At 45.1% G+C, this 26,359-nt stretch overlaps 2 protein-coding genes across 31 annotated transcripts in view; one reads left to right on the forward strand and one right to left on the reverse strand.

Moving 5' to 3' along the window:
- The window catches only part of GRIP2 (glutamate receptor interacting protein 2), a 252,049-nt gene extending 237,268 nt beyond the window's left edge, over positions 1-14,781 (forward strand). For 3 of the 4 annotated variants that reach the window (XM_086846920.1, XM_086846922.1, XM_086846923.1), the window contains exons 20-24: positions 1,547-1,700; positions 4,611-4,731; positions 8,167-8,403; positions 10,045-10,191; positions 12,688-14,781. In XM_086846920.1, coding sequence (XP_086703046.1) covers positions 1,547-1,700; positions 4,611-4,731; positions 8,167-8,403; positions 10,045-10,191; positions 12,688-12,885 — 857 coding nt within the window. In that variant the 3' untranslated portion in view covers positions 12,886-14,781. Of the gene's footprint in view, positions 1-1,546; positions 1,701-4,610; positions 4,732-8,166; positions 8,404-10,044; positions 10,298-12,687 lie in introns of all 4 variants that reach the window. The other variant, XM_086846921.1, reaches the window with a different exon arrangement.
- Positions 14,782-19,982: 5,201 nt separating this feature from the next.
- The window catches only part of SLC6A6 (solute carrier family 6 member 6), a 124,152-nt gene continuing 117,775 nt past the window's right edge, over positions 19,983-26,359 (reverse strand). For all 27 annotated transcript variants that reach the window (XM_086846095.1, XM_086846088.1, XM_086846094.1 and 24 more), the window contains 3 exons: positions 26,196-26,296; positions 25,344-25,514; positions 19,983-23,917 (listed from right to left, as the gene is read on the reverse strand). In XM_086846095.1, the coding sequence (XP_086702221.1) occupies positions 23,777-23,917; positions 25,344-25,514; positions 26,196-26,296 (413 nt within the window). In that variant the 3' untranslated portion in view covers positions 19,983-23,776. The remainder of the gene's footprint in view (positions 23,918-25,343; positions 25,515-26,195; positions 26,297-26,359) is intronic.

The raw sequence follows: 26,359 nt of genomic DNA on the forward strand, positions 1-26,359 counted from the left end.
GGAGGGTTGGGCACGGAAGGCAGGGTGCAGGGGGACCTGGGAATCGAAGAGCCAGGAGATTGGGGGTTACACCCCAAATAGATCAGGCTCCACAGCCGTGCAGGCTTTTAGGTTCATCCACAGCAGTAGGAGATGGCTCAAGGAAGGATTTTGGCAGGGAAGCTGTGCTGGGCCTGGTGGGAACATGCCACCAGGTGGCTCTGAATCCCAGGGATCCAGCCCTTCTCTCTGGAAGCCGGAGGTGAATCTACAATGATGCCAAGAGACTGCTCTGGACACCTGTCCCTGTGCCAGGCCCAGACCTGCTGCCCACCTGCTGCAGGGACCTGCATCCAGAGCCCTTGTCCTGCTCTGGCAGGCAGTGAGTGCTTCCCACTGCTCCAAGATGTTGGCAAGCAGTTTTCCTGGGGCTTTCTCCAGAGAAGTCTAACCTTTAAAAACACACGGAGGAAACAATCAGTTAAGTGAAATAACAGGCCTTGGCATTTTCAGAGAAAGTGTTGGCATAGTCTTTGGGTATTTCCAGTGTTTAGGACATCAAGTCTCCCTTAATTACAGGTTTCTCCATTACTTCTTCCTGTTTGCTTGGCACGGCGTGTGATGGGAGCGTACAGTGTTTCTTGGAAAGGCTCTGAGTATTTCTCTGAAACACTGAATGGGCAGCAGGAGGTGGGCAGGGGACCTAGGAGATTTATTTCTACTCCAGATGGCACTGAAACTGCTGAGGAATGGTCTGTTTTGAAAGTTTTCTGTTTAGCCAGCTTCTCATGAGACTTGTGACTTGGTAGTGGTAGGCTTTCATCTCTGGAGTAAGACACTGCAGTATGGAAAAGTCCATGGGGGCAGATGTAGTGAAACTTGTCTGATTTCATACTAACAGTCTGTATTGATCTCCTGTCAAATGTGATATAGATGAGCCTCCTCTGCTTTCAAGCCAGCAGAGTTTTTTATCCTATTCCTTGCCTTTCACACACACGTCCCTGAAGCAGCTTCCTGTACCTACACCAGCTGATCCCAAAGGCATGGGAATTCTGAGAGAACTGGCTGGCAGCTCTTAGGATCAGAGCTGACCCTTCCTCATTACCACTGCTGAGGGAAGCTTGTCAGGATCTGCCCTTTGCCCTTTGAAGAACTTGTTGTATTTAAAGGTGGCTGATTGAACAACATAATTTCTGCTGGGTTCATTGTGGAAACAGGAGCTGTTAACCACAGCTGGAGCTGGCTGGAGGCAGGATCTGCATCTGTGGGTATGTGTACTCCCAGGTCTGTGGATCCCAGAGCCACACCATAAAACTACTGAGAAGCAGGGGAGGAAAGGAGAAACGGGACATCCCATGTCAGCATCCTGAGAAGCTGCTTTGGTTAAAGCCAGAAGAGATTGGATGATCTGCTTTTGGATGACTGAGATGGAAAGTGTATAATCCATGTGACCTCATGTTTGGGACCTAGGGAAGGAGGCTCTCCCAGCTCTGCATGTCCTGCTTCATTTGGGGTCTCTGACCAGGTATTGCCCTCTCTCTTCCTCCACTCCTTCTGCCTTCCCTAGGTACGTACATACCCCAGGCTGCTGGCATAGCCCTCCATCCACACGAGTGGAGACACAGCAGGCAAAAGAGCAGCACCCCTCCAGCAGACCCCAGGAAAAGCTACCCCTACATGGATGGGAGCTTCAGTGAAGATGACTGGGACAAGCCCAGCAGGTACGGAGAGGTGGGAGGAGGCAGGGAGGTGTTGGGAAGTATGGGTGTCACTGCACAGGGATAAGGGGGGCATGGGAATGTGATGGAGCGGCCACTCATGTCCCAGTTGGCATCAGACAACCATGGGGAAGGATGTTGGTGGTGCACCAGCTGTGTTGGGTCACCTCCACATTGCCAGGTTACCCCGAGTGTAGCTCTGTGACACCTCTGCCATGGCCAGGTGACATTTGTGTCTGGAGTTAGGGTGATCTCAGCTGCACGGACCACAGCTTCCTATCATGTTTCTTAGTCCTGTCATGTAAAGGCTGCAGTATTTTTGTAGTTTAGGTGAAATAAATAGATATGGTCAGGACTGTCCCTGTGCATGTTGGCCAGACTTTTTTGAGTTAGGATGCAGCTTCAGTGCCACAAAGCAAAAGAGCACAAAGTAACCAAATTATTTCAGGACCAGTATGAGGTTACATATCCATGTTAAAATCCACCAAAACTGTGGCTGGATTCTCTCTCTATCACACTTTGGCCCTTCCAACACCTCAAACAAAGCTATACTGAGTGAACATGGTCAAGTTAATCCCCCAGCTCAACCAGATTGGGGAAAATGCTGTAACACCTCCTGAGGCCAGGGAGGCAGCTGCAGCTGTCCTGTGCTTTGGGTGAAAATCCTGCTGGATCTGCTTGGGCCAGAGACTGCCCCTCACTGAGCCACACATAATGGAAAAGCCCCATTGCTTCAAAACTTCCCCTCCCCTCAACATCCTCCAGAGTCCCCATAGTTGTGTGTGTTGTGTTGTTACTGTCGGTTCTTTTTTCTCCTATTTTTTTTCCTTAACTTTTGTTTGTCCAAACAAAACCCTTAGAACATCTCATGGCCATTTCCACCTATTTAAAGATGATCAAGCTGGCAGGAAGGCTGGCAGTGCTGGAGACTTTGTTCTTGTTTTGCCTCTCAGCGAGAGCCAGCTCACAGAGGTCACTGATCCCTCGTGGCCCTCCCAGCAAGGCTGCTGGCAGCTGAAGTTGGCAAATCTGAGCCCTCAAAATCCCCATGTCCCTAATGAGGACTCCGAGCCCTGATGTCAAAGTGCAAGTGAGATGGTTCATGCTGCTGACCCCTCTTTATTAGAGAGAAAAACAAACCCTGACAGCCTTTAGCCTGGAAGAACCTGCTGACCCAGTGATGTGGGAGCCCATTCTGATTCATCTGTGTCCTGGATGTGTTTGTGTATTGCTGCTCTGAGAGGCAAGACACTGGTAACTAGAAGGGACATTTGCCTCTTTGGGAACCTGGAAGCAGAGGAAGGAAATGAGTAAGGGGAAAAAATCAAAAATTCCTTTTTGGGGGAAATTTTGGTTTGTTTTTATAAAGTCTTGCTGGGTGTTTATTTGATGTTTCTGCCTGGCGTAAAGGCTACTGTCCTTTAAAAGCTGATGAAAGATAGGGGGTGAATTTAAAATACAATGAGCCATGTCATGTACTGCTCTCTTCAGGAAGTCCATGATCCCACAAGGAGCAAAAGGGTGTGTGAGTTTCTGCCTGCTACAGACTCCCATTTAAACCAGTGGATCAAAGGAAAATGTGTGCTAAAGACTTCACTGTTGTTAAACATCTGGAAAAAGACCAAGGGGTCATTATATATTTAATGGAGGCCAAGCTCTCTGTGACATATACTCAAGTAAATTGTTTTGACTTTGCTGTGTGGCTGTGGTGGATGAGTGTCCCTTCCTGTCTGTGGAGCTGAAGGAAATTTTTTGCATAAAACCATGCAAGATAATACCAGATGGTGCAGAGCTGGAGCATCATCAGTGCAGCTCCTTGTAAGATATGTGCAAGATGTGTTAGGGCTGCTGTGATATTACTGTCCCCTTGGGGCTCTGCACATGACACATCAGTGGGTTTGTCATGATCTTGATTTAACACCACAGAGAGTTTCCTTTGAGAGGCTCCCGTTAAACAGAGCACTGGTGGTCTGAGTTCTGCAGTCTGGTGTTCAGTAAACAGTGTCCAGCATTACCTGCTTTTTTGTTCAGAGGATTTCACCATGTTTAATTGCTGTTTGGTTTAGAGGTATGAGAATTGACCCTGGCTTGTGGTCAGAGATAAAAAGTCAAGGTGGGGAATTGCAGAACCCCCAGCACATGGTGTTCACATTAACGTGTGTTTGTACCAGCTTGAGAGAGGTTCTCTCTAACCTTACTCTCTGTTGTAGACAGAACTGGTGGCAAACTTTACACAGCTGTAAGTGCCAAGACTGCTATACAGCAAAAAAAAGAGAGACCTCCTGAAAGTAACAGCTCAGTTCCCTGGCCATCCCAAAGCAAATGAAACTCGGTTTGTATGGGTTGAACATGACACTGTTGATACTACTGGCTGTAGTGTGCATTTGCTTGTCCAGCCCAGGGCAGTCATTTTTATATACATCTTTGCATTATTTACTCTCATAGAGACCTAATGTATTTATCATTTTCTCACCATGTCTGTTACCCTCTGTGTTTTTCTCTCTCTTCTCAGGTGTTCTGTGTCTCAGATCTGAGCTCTATCCCATCAGCCTTTGTACTAACAGTCTCTGAGGCTCCTGGTTTACCCATAACGCATCCTTTTTTCTTTCACTTCTCTATTTCACCAAAAAGTCTTCCTAAACCTACAATCTTCCTACAGGCACTTTTTAATTTACCCTTTGAACTTTGACATTACTACACCAACTTAATGCTTCCTTTGAAGGACACTTGCCCCGTTAGTAAATGCATGGAGGTCTCGTATGTGGACTCTTGTTTGAAAAGTTCATATTGTTTGCTTTTGTATATGAAGACTCTTCAAGTCTGCTTTTACTGGTGAGACACTTGCTGTAGCCTTGCAGCTTTCACCCCGCTGCAGAAGAGTGCTGACAATATTTGGTTCCTACGTTACAACAGATACCCCAACCGCCAAAATGGCCTTGAGACCACTCATGAGGACAATTTTTGGCGTGTTTTTGGAGAAGCTTTGGAGGATTTGGAAACATGCGGCCAGTCTGAACTTTTGAGGGAGATTGAGGTAAATCACTTTCTGAATTTGCTGCTGACCTGACGGTTTTGCTCTTTCCATAAATGTTAGACCGTTTCCCCAGATGTTACTTGCCCATAGCATCCCTGAGCTGCTGGTGGTGTGAAGTTAGGTTTGGGTTTAATTCCCACCAGGATTTGTGCTAATGGGTAGCTCTGCCTCATTAGACATCTGCTGGCGTGTGCTCTTTCCCTGAGCCCATGTCTTGCCTGCCAGGAACTCCACGCCCTTTTCACGAACCGTCGCTGGCCAATAATCTTCACATGACTGTTGGCAAGCCTTCCCTATCCAGTGGTAATCCCTCTGCTTGGAAAGATATTGTCTGTCCAAAGCACTTGAAGGCCGAGGAGAAGGAGCCCCACAGATCCCCATTGGGACTGCAGCCTTGGCTTGCCTCAAGTGCTGACAGGCACACGTATCTTGCATTCAGCTGTCACTCTGCCGGAAAATGTTTCAGTGAAATAGGGAATTGGAAGCTTTTCAGCCAGCCTTCCCCATGGAAAAATCTGAGAAAGTAATTGCTTCCTGCAGAAATAAAGGTGTTTCCTCCCTTCACAAACCACTTTCTCTTTTCTTTATCCAAAATGCTTTGGAGGTCATGTTATTGTGTCCGGTTATAGGATGAGGAGCCTGGATTTCTAAGTCATGGGATGCAAATAAAGGGCCCCCTTGAGACTATGAGCAACAGGAAGCAAACCTGCCTGGCAGGATGGGGCCTGTGCTGCTCCCTTCCCTAGTTCTGCTCCCACAGCCTGAGTGAAGGAGGAGAACCCCATAAGACCATCTCTCCCTGTGCCCTCCAGGTGCAGAGGACTGGGGAGGACTCTCTGGGTCATGCCCTCCATCATTCCCTGTGGGGCTGGTTTTATGTACAGTTGCATATTGCTGAGGCTTCAGAGAAAAAAGGCAACTTCTGACTAATTGAAGGTCGAAGAGGGAAGTCCTGTTTTGCTTTGTATTGTGACAAGGGATTTGCTAATTGTCCTTTCCTCCTTGATCCTTAGCACCTGTAAGTGGAGAAGGAAATTTCAATTAAATTTATTGTGCTGAAGCATGGAATGCTGTTTTTATTATCTTAACTGCTTAAGAAAATGCTGACTTAAAAAAACCCCACAAAACACTCAAAACCCCAAATCCCCAGTCCTCCCAGACTATAACTTTTTCCCTTGATCACTTATTTCCTGGATCTGAATGTATTTAGAAATGAGTTTAGGCAGCTGTTCCCAATCTTTCTGAACAGCTGTTGACTGCTTTAGAGAAAGTACCTCTCTAAAATGATGCATAAATATTTCTTTTCTGCTGGTATCTAAATGCAAAAGAAGGGATTTGTTGGACTCTGTTTTGTTTTCCAGGATCTGTGGTACAATTGCTGTTTTATTCTGTTTGGAGCTTTGACAGTTACAGAAATGTTTTTAAACATGTGAAGGAATCTTAGTAAAAGCTGAGCACCTCCAGGGTTTCAGTGTATTAAGCACATTTCTAGAATATTTTGAAAGTTTTGGGGACAGAAGGGAAGTCTCTGATTTTAGCAGGAATCTGTTGGGTTCAATTCCGCTTTTATCAAATTCAAAATGTTGCTGATCTATTCCTGCCTCTCCATGTGCTTCACTTTCTGAAGTGTGCTGCAGGATGTGTAGCACTCACTGGGGCCTTTTCTGTATTTCAGCTTTCTTATCCCAACACTCAGCCTCCTGTGATTTTATGACAGTCAAAGATTTGTTTTGTTCGTATTTTTTTTAAAAAAATGGCTCTTCATACTTTGCTCTTAAATGAGAAGAAGAGTTGTGCAAGGTGACCCATGATTGCCTAGGAACAAGTTCACACACAGTTGGAATCCTCTTCCAGGCTGTGACTATGGGAAGCAACAAACTTTTCCCAGTAAAGAGTGTGTCTCTGCTTTGCTCTGAGGGCAGCCAAGGCAGTAAAAATAATGCAGAGCAGAGAGAGGCTGGAGAAGTCTGAAATTGCCCTTTTTGCTGCTTGCACTAAACCTAAAGCTTATGGAAAAAAACTTAGGAAATTGCTTATGACTCTGCACGGAGGATTTAAATGCCGTGAAGATGGAGAAGGAGTCCAACGCTTTTGGGTCCTGGTTGGTTGTGGTGTCTGCAGCTCGTGGGGGAGGGCAGTGGCATGGAATGCACAGACCTTTCTGTCCTCCCTGTGCTGGGACAGCACAGCACAGCATCCTGGGGGCTGAGGCTACCCGAGGGCAGTGACCAAAGGTACCCTGGCTGGCTGTGCTGTTGTTTGTTAGTCTGCCTTTCAAGTATGTGGTAAGCCAGTGTCCTTCCACGTAGCAGGTATTTGAGTTTTGCCCAAACTTGAGCTGATCAAGTCATGTGTGAAGACTTGAAAAGTGCAAAGCTGAAAGGTTTTCTGCATTTTATCCAACTCTTTTTGAGATAACATGGGTAGTGCTCGCATTTTCCTACTACCACCATAATTCACTTTATTTGCCTTTGTTCTGCCTTGGAGCAAAGAGCTGGAGGGTCTTAATTAGAGATTTAATTGGATGATATTTCTCCTGTGCACAGGAGCAATTGCTCTTTGACTTAGCACATTTAGTGTTGAAGAATTTTGCTGTCTGCTCCCTACCTTTCCTTTCATTTCTTCTACCTTTTGACATTTATTGGGGCTGCAGACCCTTTGAACCTGAACTTTGAAATTACAGGTTTCATTATGCTGTTTAAATGGACTCTATGACCTGAAGCCAGTTGAGGTTCCACAGACTAGATTCTTGACTCCTTTGTTAGCTTTGATCAACATAATCTCATTAGAGAAAAGCATTGCCAAATGGAGTTGAATCTACTTAGGGGCATCTTTTAATGGATGCTATCAAGGATGACCAGGCTTAAATACTACTTAATTTCATATTTTTAACTCAGTTTTGCTCAGTGGCAGTTCCTATTTACTGACAGATAAAATCCTAATTTTTGTGCTGAATTGCCCTCGGTGGAGTCCAAGGCACTGATTCCCCTGGGCCATTGCCAGCACTGTGTGATGCTGGAGGGGAGCTGCAGCCTGCAGAGGTAGGCTGGAGAGCCAAGCAGACACTGTTCCTCTGGGAGCTTCCTGAGGAAGCTGATCCTGAGATCAAGATGGTTCATGCACAAGATGAGGCCTGCCTGGCCCTGTTTGTGTAGAAGGGTCTGTGTAAAAATAAGACACAAATGCTTCCTTCTGAGATTAAGCTCCCTGTTGGGGTGAGAGTGGAGAGCACAAAGTGCCTCAGCCACAGACCTGGAATGGCCCCCAAGGTCTGGGAATGGCTCTTACAGCCAACAGGAGGAGCTTCTTGGTGCTTATATTCAGATTAATGAGAGCAGTGGTGCTGCCGTGTTGTCTGTGGCGCTTGAGCGGCTGAGTGGACCGGCTCTTCCTGCTGCTGACTCCGCAGAGTGACCTTGTGCCCTCGCCCTGCAGGCATCCATCATGACAGGGAGCGTGCACAACCTGGGCCTGGAGGGCAGCAAGCTGCTCCTGGACTCTGTCAACCCCTCGGGAATGAGCCCACTGAGGAAGGCCAACTCCAGCTGCACCGACGGACAGACTGAGGGCAGCAGCTCCCCTGCCAAGAAGAACGAGAGGAACCTGGACATGAAGAAGATCGAGAAGGAGATGCAGGAAATCATGTCCCCGACCCCCCTTGAGTTTCACAAGGTTTGTGTCACCAAGGGAGGGTGTAGCTGTGGCACTGCAGTGCCTCAGTGGTTAAAGCTGTAGATCCTTTGCAACCTTGTAAAAAATCTGTTTTGCCCAGGTGGACCAGGTATTGGTCCTTGTTAAAGCTGCCCCTCACCAAGGTCTGTAGAAAAGGTTTCTGGAAGGTCAGATTAAGGTGAAGGAGACCCTTCAGAAGAGTAATGGTATTTAGCTGCCATCATTCAGCAGGGTTCAAACCTGGACTTTGCTATTTCTCTTTATATATAAAGATTTCCAGGTCCCTGTGTTTTGGAGTTTGTTAATTGGTGCTACAGATAAAAGTGAGAGAGCTCAAAGTATGGCCCCCTGGAGACCCATCAGCTCTTTTCTTGTGGTACACTCCATTTAGTAGGCCACTTCTCAAAAAAAACTACTTATTTTCCCTCCACTTTAACTCCACTTTGGTGATGGGATACTGGTTTGATTTCAGCATCCAGCTGAATGTAGCCAGTTTAACCATTGTGCAAGGCAATGGTAATTAGGAAAAGTAATTAACTGTAGAAGCTGCTGATGTAGAATGCAAGCAGGGAAGGGAGCTGGAGAGGTTTCAAATATTTGATTGCCTTTTTCTTTCCTAATGTGACTTCAGAACGAAACCTGCAGTTATGCTAGCTGGAAAAATCAACTTTTTCATGTTTGATCTGTGTTTGCCCTTCAGGGCATGGCAAATGTGTCTTTAAATAAAACTCCTTGGTACCTGAAGGAGGAGAGCTTGTAATTAGGCATGTTATAGGGTGACTCTTCATTCTGCTGGAGCATCTGGTGTTGGCTGTGTTTGGAAATGAGGTTGAGGGCAGGTGGGATACCTCCTGTGTGTCATCCTGAGCATTGTCCTTCCCCAGGACCGCAGATCCATGAGGCTCACCCAGCCAGGAGAACAGTCATGGAGTGTGATCCATGGTAGATATGCTCCCAGCTCATGGGAGGCAAGGGGAGTGTTGGGGAATCAGTTGTCCCTGGTTCCCAGTGTTATCCCATGGCAAGACACACTTCAGCAGAGCTCTCCTCCTTTAGACAAGGCCAAAGCATGATGGTGCCCAAGGGAAGGTTGATGAGGTTGCTAATTTCTTGTCCTCAGAGCATCAGCACTTACTGATAAGAATTTTCTGAAAAAAACTTCTGAATAATATGGAAAATTTTAGATGTTCCTGCTGAGTAATGTATTAAAAATGAGCTGTCTTCACATTTGACTCACTACATTTAAAATTCCCAGTAAAACATGTTGATTTTTCATGTGCTGTTCTGGCACACACAGAGGACACACAGCATAACCTGGCCCAGTGAAGGCGATGCTCCATTAAAAGCACTTGTTTGCTGCTCTTTGGGTGAAACATGAGTGCTGTCTGTATTACACTGCTCGTGTTTCCTTCCACATCCAAGGCTGAGGGACTGTCATGGGGCTGAAAGCTATTCTCCTGTGATGATGGTGTCAGGTAAATAAGGCTCCGTCTGTGTTACCTGCCCAGGCTAAGAAAAACCTGCCCAGGGGACCTGTAGATCTGCACAAATTACTCATGCTGCTCCCATCCTGGCAACCTTGTACATCCCCTCCTTACTCTGCTGCACTGAAACCTGCTTCTTCTCTTTCTGCCTCTCCAGATGACACTGCACAAAGACCCAGAGAGCGAAGACTTTGGATTCAGTTTGTCAGATGGCCTGTTAGAAAAAGGTGTCTATGTAAATATGGTCCGTCCGGATGGGCCAGCAGATCAGTGTGGCCTCAAGCCATATGACAGAGTGCTTCAGGTAATAAATGCAAAATGCAGTTCTGGAGGCTGGGACGGAGTGAATGAGTGGCTGAGAGGAAGAGAGAAGTGAGACCCATCCATGGCAGCACTAACTTTAATGAAAGGTAATAGTTAGCCAACTAGGTGAGCTCTTAGCCACCAACATTCAATGGGACCTGTGTTTTATAATAAGAAATCACTAGGTAGTACCTCCAGGTGGTACCCCAGGTGGTGCTCCTAGGTTACACTGGTCCAGGGCACAGCCTGTTCTGGCACTGGCCTTTTTGAGCTTGGACAGCTCAAAACAAGCAAAAAGCTCTGTTGCTTCCTTTCCTCACCCTCAGTCCTATTCCTGGTATTTGGATGAACCAGACTGTATTGACCAATATGTGTTCCTGTGAAGCCCCTTGTGGAATTAAGTGATGTTCATGAAGTTCTGTGCATGCCTTTGACAACTAGAAGAGTTTTCTAGGAAACACATTCTTCAAGCAAGGTATTTTTTATGGATATTTTTCTTTGAAAAATGCTTCATCTGAAATAGCTGATGCAGAAACAGAATAAAAACTCTGGTCAAAAGCACAGTCTGTACTAAATGTGCCCTGGGCATATCGGACAGAAAGGGACAGAAAAAGCCTGGTGAGTTTTGGAGATTGGAGAGAAGCTCTGTGTGGATGAAAACCAACTATTTTAGCTTTGGGGCAACTCAAACAGCAACTGAAGGAAGTGCAACCTCTGTGGAAAAATTGCCACCATTTGGAAATGCAGATATTGTGACCATATTTGGAAACACTCAGATGTTTAGTTTTACTAATTTCTAGGCGGGGGTTCTTAGCAGTCAGATTAGAGCCAATACTTTATGTACATCAGGTAACTGGAGGACTGGCAGCACTGTGGGGAACCTTGTTTAAGCTTGTTATGGTCTCTAGCCAGCTGGCTGCTATACAATTATTCCTTCTCAGCTTCAAATAAAAGATGGTGCAAGAATGAACAAGAAGCTAATTAGGCTCTGGGCTGCCTTTCTGTACAATGTTGGACGTGTTGCTTTTTTGCGAGTGCCAAGTGCTCTGGGAGGTGTGCCCAAAATCCTAAACAGAGCGGCGTGGAGACTTTGGACACCCTTTTTCCACACGCTGTGCAGCACAGCTCACACCTGCGGGCACACGAGGCTGCCACTGCGTTTACGAGTGGAGCTGGGAACGAGGGATTGCAGACGTGCCATAGGTGACTCCCCTCAAGAAGTGCAGAGATGAATTGCTGAGGATGCTGCAGAGTGCTGCTGATTGTGGGCACAAAGATGTGCCTGAAAGCCAGTGAAACACCTCATCCCTGCTGTCACAGACCCCCTGCCTCTTGGCTGCATGGATTAACTGGAGCATGGCATTGCACTCGTGGCACTTCTGCACTGGAGCTGCCTGGCTGGCACAGAGCAGGGGCAGAGCCAGCTCGTGGTTTATCTCTCCTTGTCCATGAGTGGGCTGCAAATTGTCCCTCTGCTGTGAGGGGCAGTACTGGGGTCTCTGTGCAGACACTGGCTAGGGTGGGGGGACACTGCTGCTTTCACGGACCCAGCACTGTGGGCATGCATTAACTCTGGGAAAGGGGCTTGGGATGGAAGGGTTGTATGAAGCCAGATACTCAGCCCTTACCCAAAAAAGGAAGCAAAACCTGGCCTCAGGGGTTATGTTCACTCCAAAGGCGTATGGGAAATTGCTTTTCCCCTTCCCCACTTCCCATCCCTGTGCTATTTGCCAGCCTGCTCTGTCCCAGGGCTGTCATGGCACCAAGCCCAGGTGTTCTGGTAGCTGTAGGCAAGAGAGCTGGGGTGGTTTCTCCAGATGACCCAGCCTAGAAATGTGCTTGAAGGTCTGCAAGAGCCATCAGTAATTGCTTTCACTGTTGAATCCTACAGAGAGAATTTGCAGCTGCCTTCTGAGCCCACATGAAATGCATCCAGACTCCTGTGAAATGACGGATATAAATGGGGAGAGGGGAAGCAGAAACTGTTTGGTACATTCTGGGTTTACCTCTGGCTGAGCTGGAAAATGGTTGCCAGAAGCCTTTATTTGTTTTCTATGTGCTGAATACTTGGCACCGCTAATTTAAGGCCAGTAAAAGCCATTATGGCAAAAAAATAATGGAAAATGGCAACATTTTTTTCTACAGGCTTGAGCAGGAGAACTGGTTTTGAGCCCTGCAGTGTTTAATACTTGTAATACTGCTCCAGGCACCGGGGATGAGGGTTCATGCCTGGTCCAGACCTTTTTCCCCGCTTCTTCTATCAGTTACTGCATCATTCCTCAGCTAAACATGGATGCTCATTCTTGAGCATGAATGCACAATGGAGAAGAGCAAAGGGTTGCTTCACTCTTCTCCATTGTGAACTTGGAATCAGGGACCCGCAAGAGTTGTGTCTTTTTTCCAGCTGGGGTTTAGCACTAATCTTGCATTTGCTGACTAACAAACATGATCTTTCTGTTGTTCCTCCCCATGGCATGTCCTAAATCCATCCCGGCAGGTAAACCACATCCGAACGAGAGACTTTGACTGCTGTCTGGCCGTTCCCTTGATTTCAGAGGCTGGAGATAAGCTGGACCTGGTGATTAGCCGGAACCCCTTGGCACTGGCTGCCAACGCTCCCTCCGAGGGGAACAGAGAGCTCCTGGCGCAGGTGCCCCGCAGCGCCGAGGTCAAGGCGAGTGTCCAAACACTCTGAGCAGCAGGAGCAGAGCAGACGATGTCTCTGCTGAGCTCTTGTATTTGGGGTGTTTTTCCTGTTTTTTTGCACTGGTATTTGTAAATGCTCTGTGTTCCATAACCTGCAAGTGGGGAGGTGGGTCTTCAGTGAGCCTGTAGACCGCCAAATATTGCTGGAAAGGTCGGAGCTGGGTGTGTGTCTGGGGCTGTGGCAGTGATGGCAGTGGGACAAACTGCCAATGGGGGGAAGGAGCATCCACAGCCATCCCCCAGGGGCACAGGGCATCCCCCTGTGCTCCTGGCATAGAGTGTGCAGGGTCCTGCCTCTGGCATCCTCCTCACCCTGAAAGGCCTTGGCCATCCTACAAACACACATGGTGCTATTATGTTCTTTGTTTGCTCAGTTAATCATATACAGCAGGACTGAAATGCCTTTCCTTTTTCTGTTGTGCCCAGCTCCATCCTTTCAACACTCCTGGTAAATCAATTCCTGCAGCCCCTTGCACTCCCAGTGCAGGGCTGTGGAGAGAGCCAGTTAAAAGACATTTCAAAATGTGCTTGAGAGTGGCTAAATGCAATTCTTGTGCAAAAACTGGTATTTGCAGCTGTCTCCTGCCAGCCCTGTCCACACTCCCCGCTAGGTCTGGTTCACCCCGTAGTGGGATTAGGCACCTTGTGTGGCTGATTCCCATGAGCAGTGTTGTAACCTGTGCTCAGTAGTGACTACAGAGTAGAGGCCATATCCAAGGCTAAAGGCCTTGAGTACCTGCCTGAATCCCCCTTGTTTGTCTGAGCTTTGTGGAGATGTCTTGCTTGTAAACCTGGCCCGTGCCTGGAAGTAAATAGTGGGATAGGGAAATTCCCAGGGCTGCCCCGATGTTTTGGATCGATGAAACCTTGCTGTCTCCCCTGAGGCAGAGGCATGACAAGCCCTTGGCTGGGTGAGGGTTGTGTCCTGTGTCCCTGTGGGCTGGGTGGTGTGTGTCCCTTTGCCTCTTGTAGCTCTGCAGCCGCTCCTGCCCGAGAGCCCCTGGCCCCGTGAGGCAGAGGGGCTGTGCTGTTGGCATTGCTTGCCCTGTTTCCCAAATTAGCACTTTATGATGATGTCGGTGTCCTGGTGGCAGCGTGGCTGCGCTTTCCCTGGGAAGGCCTGGGCCATGGAGTCAAAGAGCTCACTCAGTCAGACGTGGCAGCTCCAGAGCCCACTGCCCTGTTCTCTGCTTGCCCTTCCCGTTCCTCCATCCCCACCTGCACGCCCGTGGTGTGTGGAGGGAGTTGGGTGGGTGTACGGCACGCGTGTGTCGCTTTGCTGAGCTTTGTCCCCACCCTGTGTGTCCCCAGCAGCCCCCTGTGTGTGTGACAGCACGGTGTACCCGGCTGTTTCTTCCAGGCACGGCCCCATCCAGCTCTTTGTCCTTGTAGCCATTTTCTCTTTGCTTATGCAATATCCCATACCATTGCTGCCACTAGATAACGTGCCATAATTGATACTGTGGAGCATTGACAGTGCAGCCGAAAGTGTTTTTATATGCAATATTCTGAGCAGTGGAAGCTCACTGGGGCTTCTCATAGGTTTTTAATGAAGACTTTTATTAAAGGCTTTAAAAAAAAAAAACAAAAAAAAGGAGGAAGAAAAACTTGGTCCTTGTATCCCTTCCTATGCATTTTGAATGATATGAAGATGAAATGCATTACTTAAATGTGTATTTTTATCCATATATTAGAGTGTATTCCTTGTAAAGTATTTTTATATGCTAATTTTCTTATGTATCTATGAAAGCACAATATTTAAAAGTACAGCATTTCAAAGAATATTTTAGTCCTGTTTTGGACCTATTTGTAAATCTCTGTATTTAAATGGGATTGGAATGACTTTGACTTTTTTTTTAAATTAAATAAAAGCAAATTAAATGCATTTGTTTTGGTTTGTGTTGCTTTCTGCTGGAGGACGATAGTGTGGCAATGCTTTGCTTCCAGGAACATTTTAACTTGCCAGGGGGCCCTGTTTCTAAGACACCTTGGAGGACAAGGGGGAGGCCACACGGAGGGTTTTGCTGGGAGGCCACTCTTTGTAGGGCTACCAGTGTAGGGCTGGGGTTGTCCCTTGCCACCCACCATAAACAGCAGGACTTGGGTTGCTCCCCTCCCTGTGCCCACAGAGGCAATTTTGCTGTAGCAGTTAACAGGAAGAGCTGGAGATGCTCGTGCATGTGGTTCCAGCACTGCTTGCAGCTTTTCCACATTGGGAATCTTGGCTGGAAGCTGGGCTGCTCCATGACAAAACACTGACGCAGCAAAGCGCGTGGCAGCCGTGACGTGGCAGCATTTGCAAAGCTGCGGTTAATCCCTGGGGATGGGTTAGAAAACTCCTGGAGAATGATGTGCTGGCAGGAGATGTCCCATCTGGTGCTCAGAACCCTGCAGCTCCAGCGGGGTGCCTCGGGGATCTGCACTGTGGTAGCCAAATAACCCCACCTCTGAAAGCAGACATCCCAAGAAATGACTGCCATGAACCCAGAGCACAATTCTTGTGTCTGTGCAGAGAGGATTTCTCCCCTGTGCTCCCAGTGTGGGCAGCACAGCCTGGAATGTTCCCTGGATAAGGCCATAGGGCAAGCTGGGTTTTGCAACCCTTCATGGCCAAGTGGGTAATGCAGGAATTTTCAGAGACTGAGCAGGGTATAGGAATGCTCCTGGTTTGGGGAATCACTGCCACATAAACAACCCTTATCTTCCATCTCTGGCTGCCCTCCTGGGGCGAAGACTTCAGAGCAGGGCCCTGCAGTGAGGCCGAGGGAGGCACTGGGGCTGCAGGAGGCTGAAGGAGCGCCCATGGGCTGTGAGCCTCGGGGTGTGTGTGCCCAGGGCTGCCCTGTGTGTCCCAGGTAAGAGGCTAGGACAGAGCTGCTCCCCGGGTGTGCCTCAGCACGTCCCCCTGCTGATGCCATTCTCATCCCTGATGATGCTCTGATGGGAGTAGCTGCAGCCCTGAGCAGGTGATGGCCACCAGGGCAGGTAGTTGAAAACCTTCAGCAGCAGTTTGTGGCACTTAGTGGCCTTTTAAATTTCCTGTTTATTTATTTTAACTTGAGACACTGCAGTTGCTGTCTGGGCTCTTATGAGGCTGCTTAGCCCAGGCATTGCAGGCTGCGCTGATGAGAGGAGAAAACCCTGACAAGGTCCTCAATCACACCCAGCAGAAAAACCAACCAAGCCAAAAACCTCAACTAAAGACAGCTGTGGGACTGGTCCTGGGCATGGGGTGCTGGAGGCTCAGCAGTGATACTCAAATATTTTATTTTCACAAGGAGTAGTCACCTATGTGCTGTTTTTTTCTTTCCCTACCTCAAATTAGGACTTCAGGAATGGACACTCTGGTTTAACTCCATCTGTTTGACTGAAGAGGACATCAGCAAGCTTAAATAACTGGTTCCCATACACCAGAGAAATAAATGCTGGGGTGGGGTTTGTCCTTTCTTTTTCTTCCTTTTGGGCTTTTCTGACATATTTGGACTCTCACAGTAGTGGTACCATGCATGGACTGGGCACTAACTGGTGAGAAATGGCTTTCTTTTGCATCACTTGGGTTTTTTTATTTTGTTTTTTACCTCTTTGATATGTTTTGTTGTTGTTGTTTTTTTTTCCCCTCACCCCACTTGTTTTGCTACTTGTTAACTTGTATCCCATGAATTTTTGCACTTCTACCCTTCTGATTCTCTCCCCATCCCACTGAATGAGGGGGTGAGTGAGTGGCTGTGTGTGGGGCTGTGCTGCCAACTAGGGTGAAACCACGGCAGATATGAATTTAGATAGTGATTACACATATTATATATATATATATATATATATAGTATTTTATAAGGGCAAAAAACCCCTACACCAACAACCCCAAAATAAGTAGTAGATTTAAAGGAAAAACTGAGCTGCTCAAAGACCAAAACAAACCCATCCAAGAGCATAGCTGGTTTACAAAGGAAAGTTTTATTTTCAGTTATAAGGTGATTACAAACTCATCTAAAAAAGCAAAGATGACTTAAAAATATCCATATACATTTTATTTATCTAAAAAGCAAAACAGAAACTGCAAAATACAAACATTTACCATATACACAAAGGCTAGGGGGTTTTAGGATTAAATTACACTCCAGGATTTTTTTCAAATACAAATATTCCGTTTTGGAACACACAAAAAATGTTTTAAAATGTTTTAAAAATATTTTTAAGGTTTTTTTTCTTTAAAAAAAGTTCAGATGACATTTTAAAGGAGGCTGTCATCGCCCTCGCCTCCTTGCTGCATGTGCTACTCATTATCACATTACTGTAGTCACAGTTGCTAGGAATTTAAATAATTAAAAAAACACCGCTGTTTTTTAGCCAAATACATCAAACAAGATGGACCACCTCTTACAATGTGAAGTCCCTGGCAACATTATCAGGTAACAATCACAACATTACACTGGAGAAAAGAATAACATCCTATTGAACAATGAGCACTTCAGAACAGTACTGGGATGCTGCGATGCTGAGAGACCAGCGCTGGCTTCCAGGACAGGAGCAGGCCATGAACTAACTCAGCTTGCCCCCTCAGGTTTTTTGTTGTTTTTTTTTTTTATCAGCCTCTCAACATAATTTTGCCACTGTTTGGTTTTCTTTTTTTTAATTTTTTTTTTCTTTATATATTGAAAAAAACTTCAACTCTTTCTAACATCTCAGCTGCAGAAGCAGGTACATTTAGGAACACTGTGTATCGTGCTCACCGTGCCACAGGGCTGAAGCCTTCCCCCACAAATGCACACACACAGAGCACATGCACAGCTCCTTAGCATCATTGAGGTTTATTTTTTTCTTTCTTTTTAATAGCTTTATTTTTCCCAGTATTTCTTCTGATTTCTCAAGCCAGGCCAGGTGTTCCCTGTGCTGCAAATGTGAAAGTGAGCAGCACCATCCTGCTGTGCACTGCAGAGCCACAGGGAACAAGCCTCCCAAACTTGCCCCTTCAAAATTATCTTCAATTTACTTTACTCCTAAAGCTTGTGGTAATTAAATTCTGACACTTTTAATGATTATTTCAAATGAGGACACAGCAGCAATACAAAAAGGCTGTGTCTGCCATTCAGTTGGCCAGCATTACCAGCAGGGTCAGGCTCTTTTCCAGGCACAAACCCTGTCACCAAAGTTTTCCATCTTTGATGGGGATGGGTGGGTGATTTGTTTTCTTAAAATTTTCAACCTGCAAAATTTTGAGCTTGTCCCTCTTTTTGGTGAAATGGTGTCTCAAGCTATTTCTGCTCTTGTTTTAGGATATGGGTAAATTGAAATCACCAATTCCCAATGACAACTGGAAAAAAACCACACAAAGAATGTGACTTTTTCTGTTTATTTTTTTAATAGAAACAAACAAATTGGATTTTTTTTTTTTCCCAGGGAAGCATTGTCCATGTACACTTTTTTTTTGGGGCTGGCAGAAAAGAGCTGCAATCTGGTGGAGGGTGTGGGGCTGGATCTGGCAGTTTTCCAGTGGGTGCTGGCGCTGGTTATATTCAAGTATCTCTTGAACAATCTCTCCCATAGACTCAAATTGACTGCTAACACCATAAGAAAATTTCTGTGACCAAAATATGGAGCTCAGGGCACCTCTTTTGCACTAGTTCAAGGGTTTCTTAAATGTCAAGTGTCACCAAATCAATTAGGTTCTTTGTTTCTAAGCTTATCTTTGATTAGAAGAAACAAAACAAGCTACCAGGGTCTGACAGTTCCTGACCTTTGCTCATGCAAATATACAAATACACAACGACACATCAATCCTAACCACAAGGCTTTGGATGTTGATTTCGGAGAAAACAAGTCCAGGGCAGCTGCCTGAACCCACACCACACCCAACCTCCCATGCCAGGAGCCATGTGGTGCCTACAAGGAGAGCTTACAAACTGAACCTTAAGGCTTCTTTGGAGGGGCCATGGTCCAGGATTTTGTTATTACTTTCCCTCTTCCACCACCCCCATTTAGGAAAGACCATTTGGACACCCTGGCAGGTTGGCTCTTTGCAGGCAAGTGGTGCCTAAACCTCCTCAATCCTCATCCTGAACAGCTTGGCAAGATTTACACACATGATTTGCAGCCTAGGAATAGAAGCAATGTCCCCACTGTGTGCGTGCATATGAGGGTGGAAGATTTCATCTACTAGTCTACTTAAACACAGATTTATTTTTTATTCTTTTTACTGAAAGTATGCAACTTCCATTGAATCTCCTTGGAAATGATGTCAGGGTCATCTTTCTTCCAAGTGTACTTGAGCTGCTTAACTAACTTGTCCACTGCATTCAATGCACAGCTTATTTAACATTTTATATACATTACACCTCCATGAGTGATCCTGCAGAGACCACAAGACATGGAAGCTAATAATCAGTTATTCAAAAGTGTTCAAATCCTTCTCCCACAGCTGGAAGTTTGCCAGTGATGCAACAGGTGGGAGCTTTGAACCCAAGTGCGACAAGCACAACCTCAACAAAACTGAAAGTCTCCGTAGCAAATAAAAACAGACCAGGAGGAGACTTGGAAAAGATCTATTGAATGGAGATGTCCATGTGTCTTCAGATCTACTTGAGTTATCTAACACTGAGACAAAGAAGAGGAACCAGGAGCATCTGCAGTTGGGAAAGGAGGATGAAGACAGGACTGGAAAGAGCTGCAGGAGGTGCTGTCCTGGTGGTGACAATAAAAGCTCTGCTCTTGTTGTTGGGGTTTTTGGTGTTACAGCAACTGTAAGGCTGCACTATATTTTTTCCCCCTACTTTTTCTCATATCCTCCTCTCCCCAAGAACAGCAGTGAATATCAGTTTTGGTGAGCTGTTGCAGCAGATCATACCCAACTCCCCTCCACCCCTAATTCCAGGAGCTGTGCTGCTGCTGTGGGGTGGCCACCAGCACTGCTCTAGACAGCAAATACAGCTGCCAGGCTTTGTGTTTTCATTTACAACACAAGAACAAATCCATTGTGGACCTACTATCTCAAACTTGAAAGAAGACTTTTCTAAGTGTGTGGATCTGTTTGGACCAGATGAAAAGGAAAGCTACAGATGAGAAGGAAAAATAGAATAATAACAACAACAACAATAAAAAACCAGTTCTATTTATGAAATCATACTGTTTAAACACTGAGATACAGACTACTGGTAAAGTCCCTTAGAATAGATGCTCATTCAGAGAGATCATCACTAGTGACAGGTGAACTCAAAAGGTTTGGAAAATTGAGAAAAATAAGAAACAGGTCAGAAAAATCTCATGGGGAAATGCTCCCCTTTATCTTTCTACTATCTCTTGATTTCAGTTCAGCTGGAAATAAATACTGCTGAAACTGCTGTTTTCAAGCCCAGGAAACCCCATGAATACAAAGGTACATGAAAATGAAAAGGTGTGCGTTTTATCTTGGTTTATGCTGGTTTAAATCTCAGGGATCTGGTTCTAAAGATCTCATGCCAAAACTGCACTGTTTTCCCCAGATCCAAACCAGTTCATCTATAACTAGTCATGATGCTTTAACACAGAGTTCCTCTTTTACACAAAACAGGTAAAATAGGTCATAAGAGTTTAAACAAGTAAATATAGGAAAAAAATCAGTTGTCTTTGCAGTCAAAATAGGTAGAAAACACAAACTTCTTTTTAAAAATTATTTTTTAATAAATTTGGCAGAGGATCATGTTCAAATGCAAATTTATCACCAAGAAAAGTTTAGAAATCTGATAAAATTGTTAGGTAAAAACCCCAAACTGTAAAAATGCAAATGTGCTCACTGGAACTCAAACCCCAGATAAAACAAGAAGAATTAAGTACAATTTTTTTATTTTTTTTTGTCGGGGTGAGGGAGGAGGGGTGAGTGGAACTGTTTTCCAGAAACAATGATTTCTTGGCTCTTGGCGAGTCCCAGCCCTCCCTTGCAGTTGTGCTGAAGAGCACAGCAGGGCCAGGGAAGCTGGCACAGAGAATCTTCAATGAGGTTGTTGCATATGTGCAAGACCTTTTCACTTGAAACATGGAAGCAACTGATTTAAATGGCACAGTTTGTATTGAAATGGGGCTGGGTTCTATTCTCTGGTAGTTTTATTTTGAAAGGTGTAGTATTATCCCTCTGGTTCTTCTCACTAAGACACTCTCCACAACATGGGAGATGCCTAAACACCCAGCTGACTTGCTGGAGACATCTTTGATGTAGTCAAACCATTTTTTCCCCTAAATAAAGTTTGTCTTAGCTCCATAGCACAAAAGTCACTAAAATCTCAAACAATTGTATGACAATGTATGTATATATATAAAAAAAGAAATAAATGAAGCATCAGTGTTTCATCTGCACTCACAAAACCCATTAATTTAGACTCCCCCCCAACTTTCTACTTTCTCTTTACCTGTGTCTGTTTACTGCAGACACTGATTGTAACTAAAAAATGAGAGTCCAAGCTGAAGCCCACTAAGAGAGTTATCTTTGGTTACATTTCCTTGCCTTTGATTGGTAAAAATATAAAATTGCTGTATGCACATTTTTTTATTTTGGGCACATTTGATGACACCCACTGGCTCTCAGAATTCCTCCTGAATTGACCTTGGATGGTTTCTGCCACTGGCCCAGCAGGTGTCATTTAGATGTTTGCCATCTCCAGCTGTGCAAAAGTTTCCTTGAGAACTCTCACAATACAGCAACCAGAAAAAAGAAAACACAATTCTACCATGGCTGGTTTTGTTGCTGCAACTCATCTTTCTGTTGCAAAAGTATCCAGAAATTCAAACTAGAAAGATTTGGAAGTTACAGATGCAGCGATGTTTTTTCTTTAATAATTAACAATTATTTTGGTCCATCTCTTGGTTTTAAGTCTCCCCATTTCTGTTACAGGGAAACAAGTTAAGAAATGTTTGTGCTGCTGTGGCCAGGTAGCACACAGGGCAAGAAAAAATGAAATAAAGCTACTGTGTAGGAATGTTAAGAACTGTTTATGTTCCTGTTTAAATAAATTACAAACTCTGCCCTGACAGACAAAGCTGACAGCAGAATAAGCAGATACAAACTCTGCTTTTATCAAGCATTTCTTCTAAATACCTTTGGATAGACTACCTGTGGTATCATAAGAAAAAAAACTCTCTCCCTCTAATACAATGCCCACAAGACAAGGCTGAGTTTCGCCAGAGAACCTGTTCCCAGCACAACCTGCTCAACTTAAAAAAAAAAGAAAAAAAAGTTAAAGAAAGAAAAAGGCTTTTGTCCATGTTTTGGACAGTTTTCAGGGATCCAGTTTCCCACAGAAATATTCACCTGCACTACATGAACTGGAATCCCCATTCCTATACTCCTTGTAGTCATTTCACTTCCCAGTCTCACCTGGAATGGTATCCAATTCCTTCTGACCAACACAAAATATTTCAGTGTTACATGTTCCCTTTGCTTTAATTTAAATTCTAAACAACCCTGTTTCTTCAGCAGATAAGATTCATAAATATGTCTGCCACCCTCCAGCCCCCCTAAAGATAAAATAAAATAGAATAAAATAAAATCATGGTTTAGTCCAATGATGAGCAAGGAGACTGGGGGCTCTAGGTCCACTACTGCTATTTAGTAATACAGGACAAGGGACTCAATCCTTTTGTCTGTTCCTCCAACAGCAATGACCTTCCTCCCCCAAATAAATAAATAAAGCAAATACTGGTTCCCAAACTTGGAAAAGCATTTTTGAGATACATGGATGAAAAGCACCTGTTTGCTGTGTGATATTATTATCATCATTACTATTATTATTAACAACGTGTTCTTTATCAATACCAGTTATACCAGGTGAGTGGTTTTGTTCTTGTCAGGGATGACCCAGTTTGTGTTCACCTCTGGATAGTCAAAGTCCAAAAGCAATTCCTTTGTTTCCTTCCCAAACCAAAGTCCAAATGAGGAACAAACACCTGAAGCACCCCAGAGAGCAAGTGCTGCTTTTCCCCTCTTGGCTGCTCTGTGCTCATCCCTGCTGCCCTGGGGACAGGTTGCCCTCCCGGTTTGCAGAATAAAAGTTTACACCAGGACCACCACACCAAAATATGGATTGCTGGAAAACTCAGGAGCAGGAACTCAACCTCCCTGCTCACACACAAACAGCAGGCATTTCACTTAAGTAAAAAAAAAAAAAATACCCCAAACCTCAAAAAATTTAAAAACAACAGAAAAAGACTGAACCATGTCAAATCCTGCAAATTACTTTCTCAAGTTCTCCTCAGCTGGTGTGACAGGGTCCCAGTACTGTCCTTGGGAGGGACAGCCACAAGACTGTTCACACCCAGCTCTCTGCATCCCTTGCAAACTCCCCGCTCCAGCTGTTTGGCTATATCCTTATCCAGGGATTGCACTAAACAAAACTGTACTCACGCCCTAAAGTGACCCTGATGCCTGTTTACCACAGTTGAACCAGAGGGTGAAAATACTACACCTTTGAAAATTCTCTTGAAACAGCATTTTTTTTTAAAAAAAAATGTATCTCTCAACAGAGCTCCTTTTGTGTGTTCTGTAGGTTACCCTGCTCCCAACCATACCAGCACCTAAAATTGCTTTCTGAGACTTGAATGTATTGCTGGCAAGACAATCAATTCAAGTGGTAAGGTGTATAATATTTAGAGATAAAGATATATATATTTAAAAAAACCCAATAATAGTAAATTCTTGTAATATGTCTAGTCTGATATGAAAGCTCTCCCTCTACAGAGAGACGTCTGCTGTGATTACCTTACAAAATATTAAAAAAAAAAACACACACAAAAAATAACTTTCTCTGTGAGAAATAAAAATAAATCCTAGTGCAAATATAAAGCTCTGTAAACCTGGTCCTATGAGAATCTATGGTTAGTAAACGGCAGTTAAAGCAGGTTTATCCTCTCACAGAGAGAGCTCACATCATGGTTTCCACAATGATATGAGTTGGCTTGATCAATCCGCCATTCGAAGTTCCATTGGGGCAGAAGGGGGTGCCACTCTCCGTTTCTTTGGACCACCGATTCACTTCCTTGGGGGCAGCCACTGCCTTTATCCTCTGGAAGAGAGAAGGAAAGCAGAGGTGATGACCAGAAGGCCTCCGTGTCCCCACGTGCAGGATGTGGCATTCCAAGGACAGGGATGGCGGCTGTCGGAGATGTGTGCCCGTGGCTCTGTAAGGATGTGGGGATCTCGGAGCCTTCAGCTCCTGCTCAGCTGCAGAGCCTGACTTGAGGCAGGGAAGTCAGACAGGAGGGAAGTCCCATTTAGCCAGCACCCTGCACGCTGGGCATTCAGTGCTGCAAATGATGAGTGTCCTCCTTCCTCATTTAGAAACAGCTCTGCCTCTCAGCCCAGCCTGCGCTGCCAAGTGGCAACTTCTGTCCTACATCTCGGTTCACAAAGGAAGAACTGAATGGCATCTGACCAGTGTTTACTCTCTTTCCTTTCCTAACATGGTCTTTGAGCAGTGTTTTGGCTACTTTTAGACTTGTCTCTCATGGTGACAATGTAGGCAGGAAAATTAACACTTATGCCCTGGCTACAGCTGAAAAAGGCCATTAACACTTGGACGAAAACAAATGCAAGTGTTTGTGCTCTGGGAAATGTTTGGGTTTGGTATTTTTTTTAATTCTATTCTCTTTTTTCCTAACCCAAAGTGTCCCACTTTCTTCTCCAAGAACACCCTGAGCTGCATTTAAGATCAACTTGCTAGGCAAAAACAAAACTAATCTGAAAACTTTGAAGAGAATTGCTGTTTCCTGCTTGCACAGCCTCTAAAAGCTTTCCACCGCAAGGAAAAAAAAAAATAATTGGAGGAGCCCAGACTGAACTGCAAAGGGCAAGAAATTTCCTGCAAATCCAAACCTGAAGGAATCTGCACTGTCAAGTCTAAATCAGACTCAAAGTTTTTCAAATAACAGGGCAATCTGGATCCAATGTTTTAATTTGAAATAAAATAAACACAAATTAAAAAAGCTAAGAAGTGAAGGCCTCTGTTGAGAGGGTTTGTCTTTTATTTAGTCCCCCACAGTGAAGGCCATGCCACACAATCCACAGGTGTATCTGAATTTCCTTGACATTCAATGAGTTTTCACACAACTGGGTTTGACCCAGGTCTCTCTCTCTTTATCTTTCTTTCCCAGCAATTTTCAGGATGGTGCTTCTGTGTCCCTGGGGGCTGGAGAACAGAAACCTGAGACTCAGAAACACTCCAGTCCTTAAATGTTTGTCTGCACGTGGAGGTAATGATTTGCCAAGCTGGAAGCTGCACAAGTGGGACATGAGTAAAATCACTTGGTATTTATCTGAGGACAGAAGGCTTTGTGTTTGTTCTCCTTCTACTGTTTGCCCAGAGGACAGGTGATCTTTAACAGTCTTATTTGCCTTACCTGAACAAGGTGGCAGTTTTCCAAGCATTACTTTGTATAAAACACAAGTTAAAGCTCCCCTTTTCCCCTAGACAGCCAATTGGTTATTCTTACCTCAATGAGTGACCCATCTGACTGAATGATGCGGATGACCATCACCATAGGGATGCAGATCATGGAGGAAAGGGCAAGAACCCAGCCCAGGCCAATTGCCCAGTCTGGGTATGTGTAGACCTTGTTGTAGGTCAGTGGTTTATACTTGGCCAAAGAAAAGATAAAGCACCCCTGTGGATGAGAAAGGAAAACAAAGTGAGGCTCAGAAAGTGCTAAAGGCAGTAGGGCTCTGGTACAACCACTGCCCCAGAGGAAGACATGCAGTGAAAGGCAGGGCTGATAGATACCATATGTGTTTTAAACCAATGGGGGAATTGTTCTTCCATTTCAATCACTGGATGAGCATCTGCTTATAGCACCTGCTGTGTGTCAACAGACTGCTAAGAGATGGTGCTGAACAGCTGTAGCACACTGACAATTCTTTTTCAGGGCTCAGCTGTTTGCTGCAAGATTACCAGGATGTTCCCACCCAATCAAATACTTCAAGCAAAGTCTGCCTCAGACTACTCAAGTCCTTTTATTACAACGGCCTAGCAGTCCTGTGTCTTAAAGTAGGGACTGCTCTTTGGAGAATGAATTTTCTCTTTGTGAATGTAGAATTTTGCCAATCCTAAGAAAAATTCACTTAAACGTAGCCAACTACAGTTTGTGCAGGCACAGTAGAGACTGTAGAGCTGTCATGTTAACAGCTGACATCTGAGAACATGATGTCTTTGAGAGGTATGTTCAAGCCTTTAGCTTCTCTTTGCAAATTGGCTTCTGAATGCAACAGCCTTCCCTCAAAGAGAAGCAGCAAGAGGTGGCTTAGCACTGCCAAGTGCAATACTTGAAAGAGCACAGGTCAGTACTCACCACACAAAGAACTGGTGTAATCACAATCCAGCTCCATTTCATCCAGGGACCAGGTCTGTATCCAATCATATCCTCAATGGCATCATAAATATTATCAGCGCCTGTGAGAATCGAGCAAATAAAAGCCCTGTAAATACTGTAGGATAAAAGCTGCTTTCCCTGGC

The sequence above is a fragment of the Cyanistes caeruleus genome, chromosome 11 (genome assembly GCF_971803275.1).
Source record: "Cyanistes caeruleus chromosome 11, bCyaCae1.hap1.1, whole genome shotgun sequence".
In the NCBI taxonomy this organism is placed as follows: Eukaryota; Metazoa; Chordata; class Aves; order Passeriformes; family Paridae; genus Cyanistes; species Cyanistes caeruleus.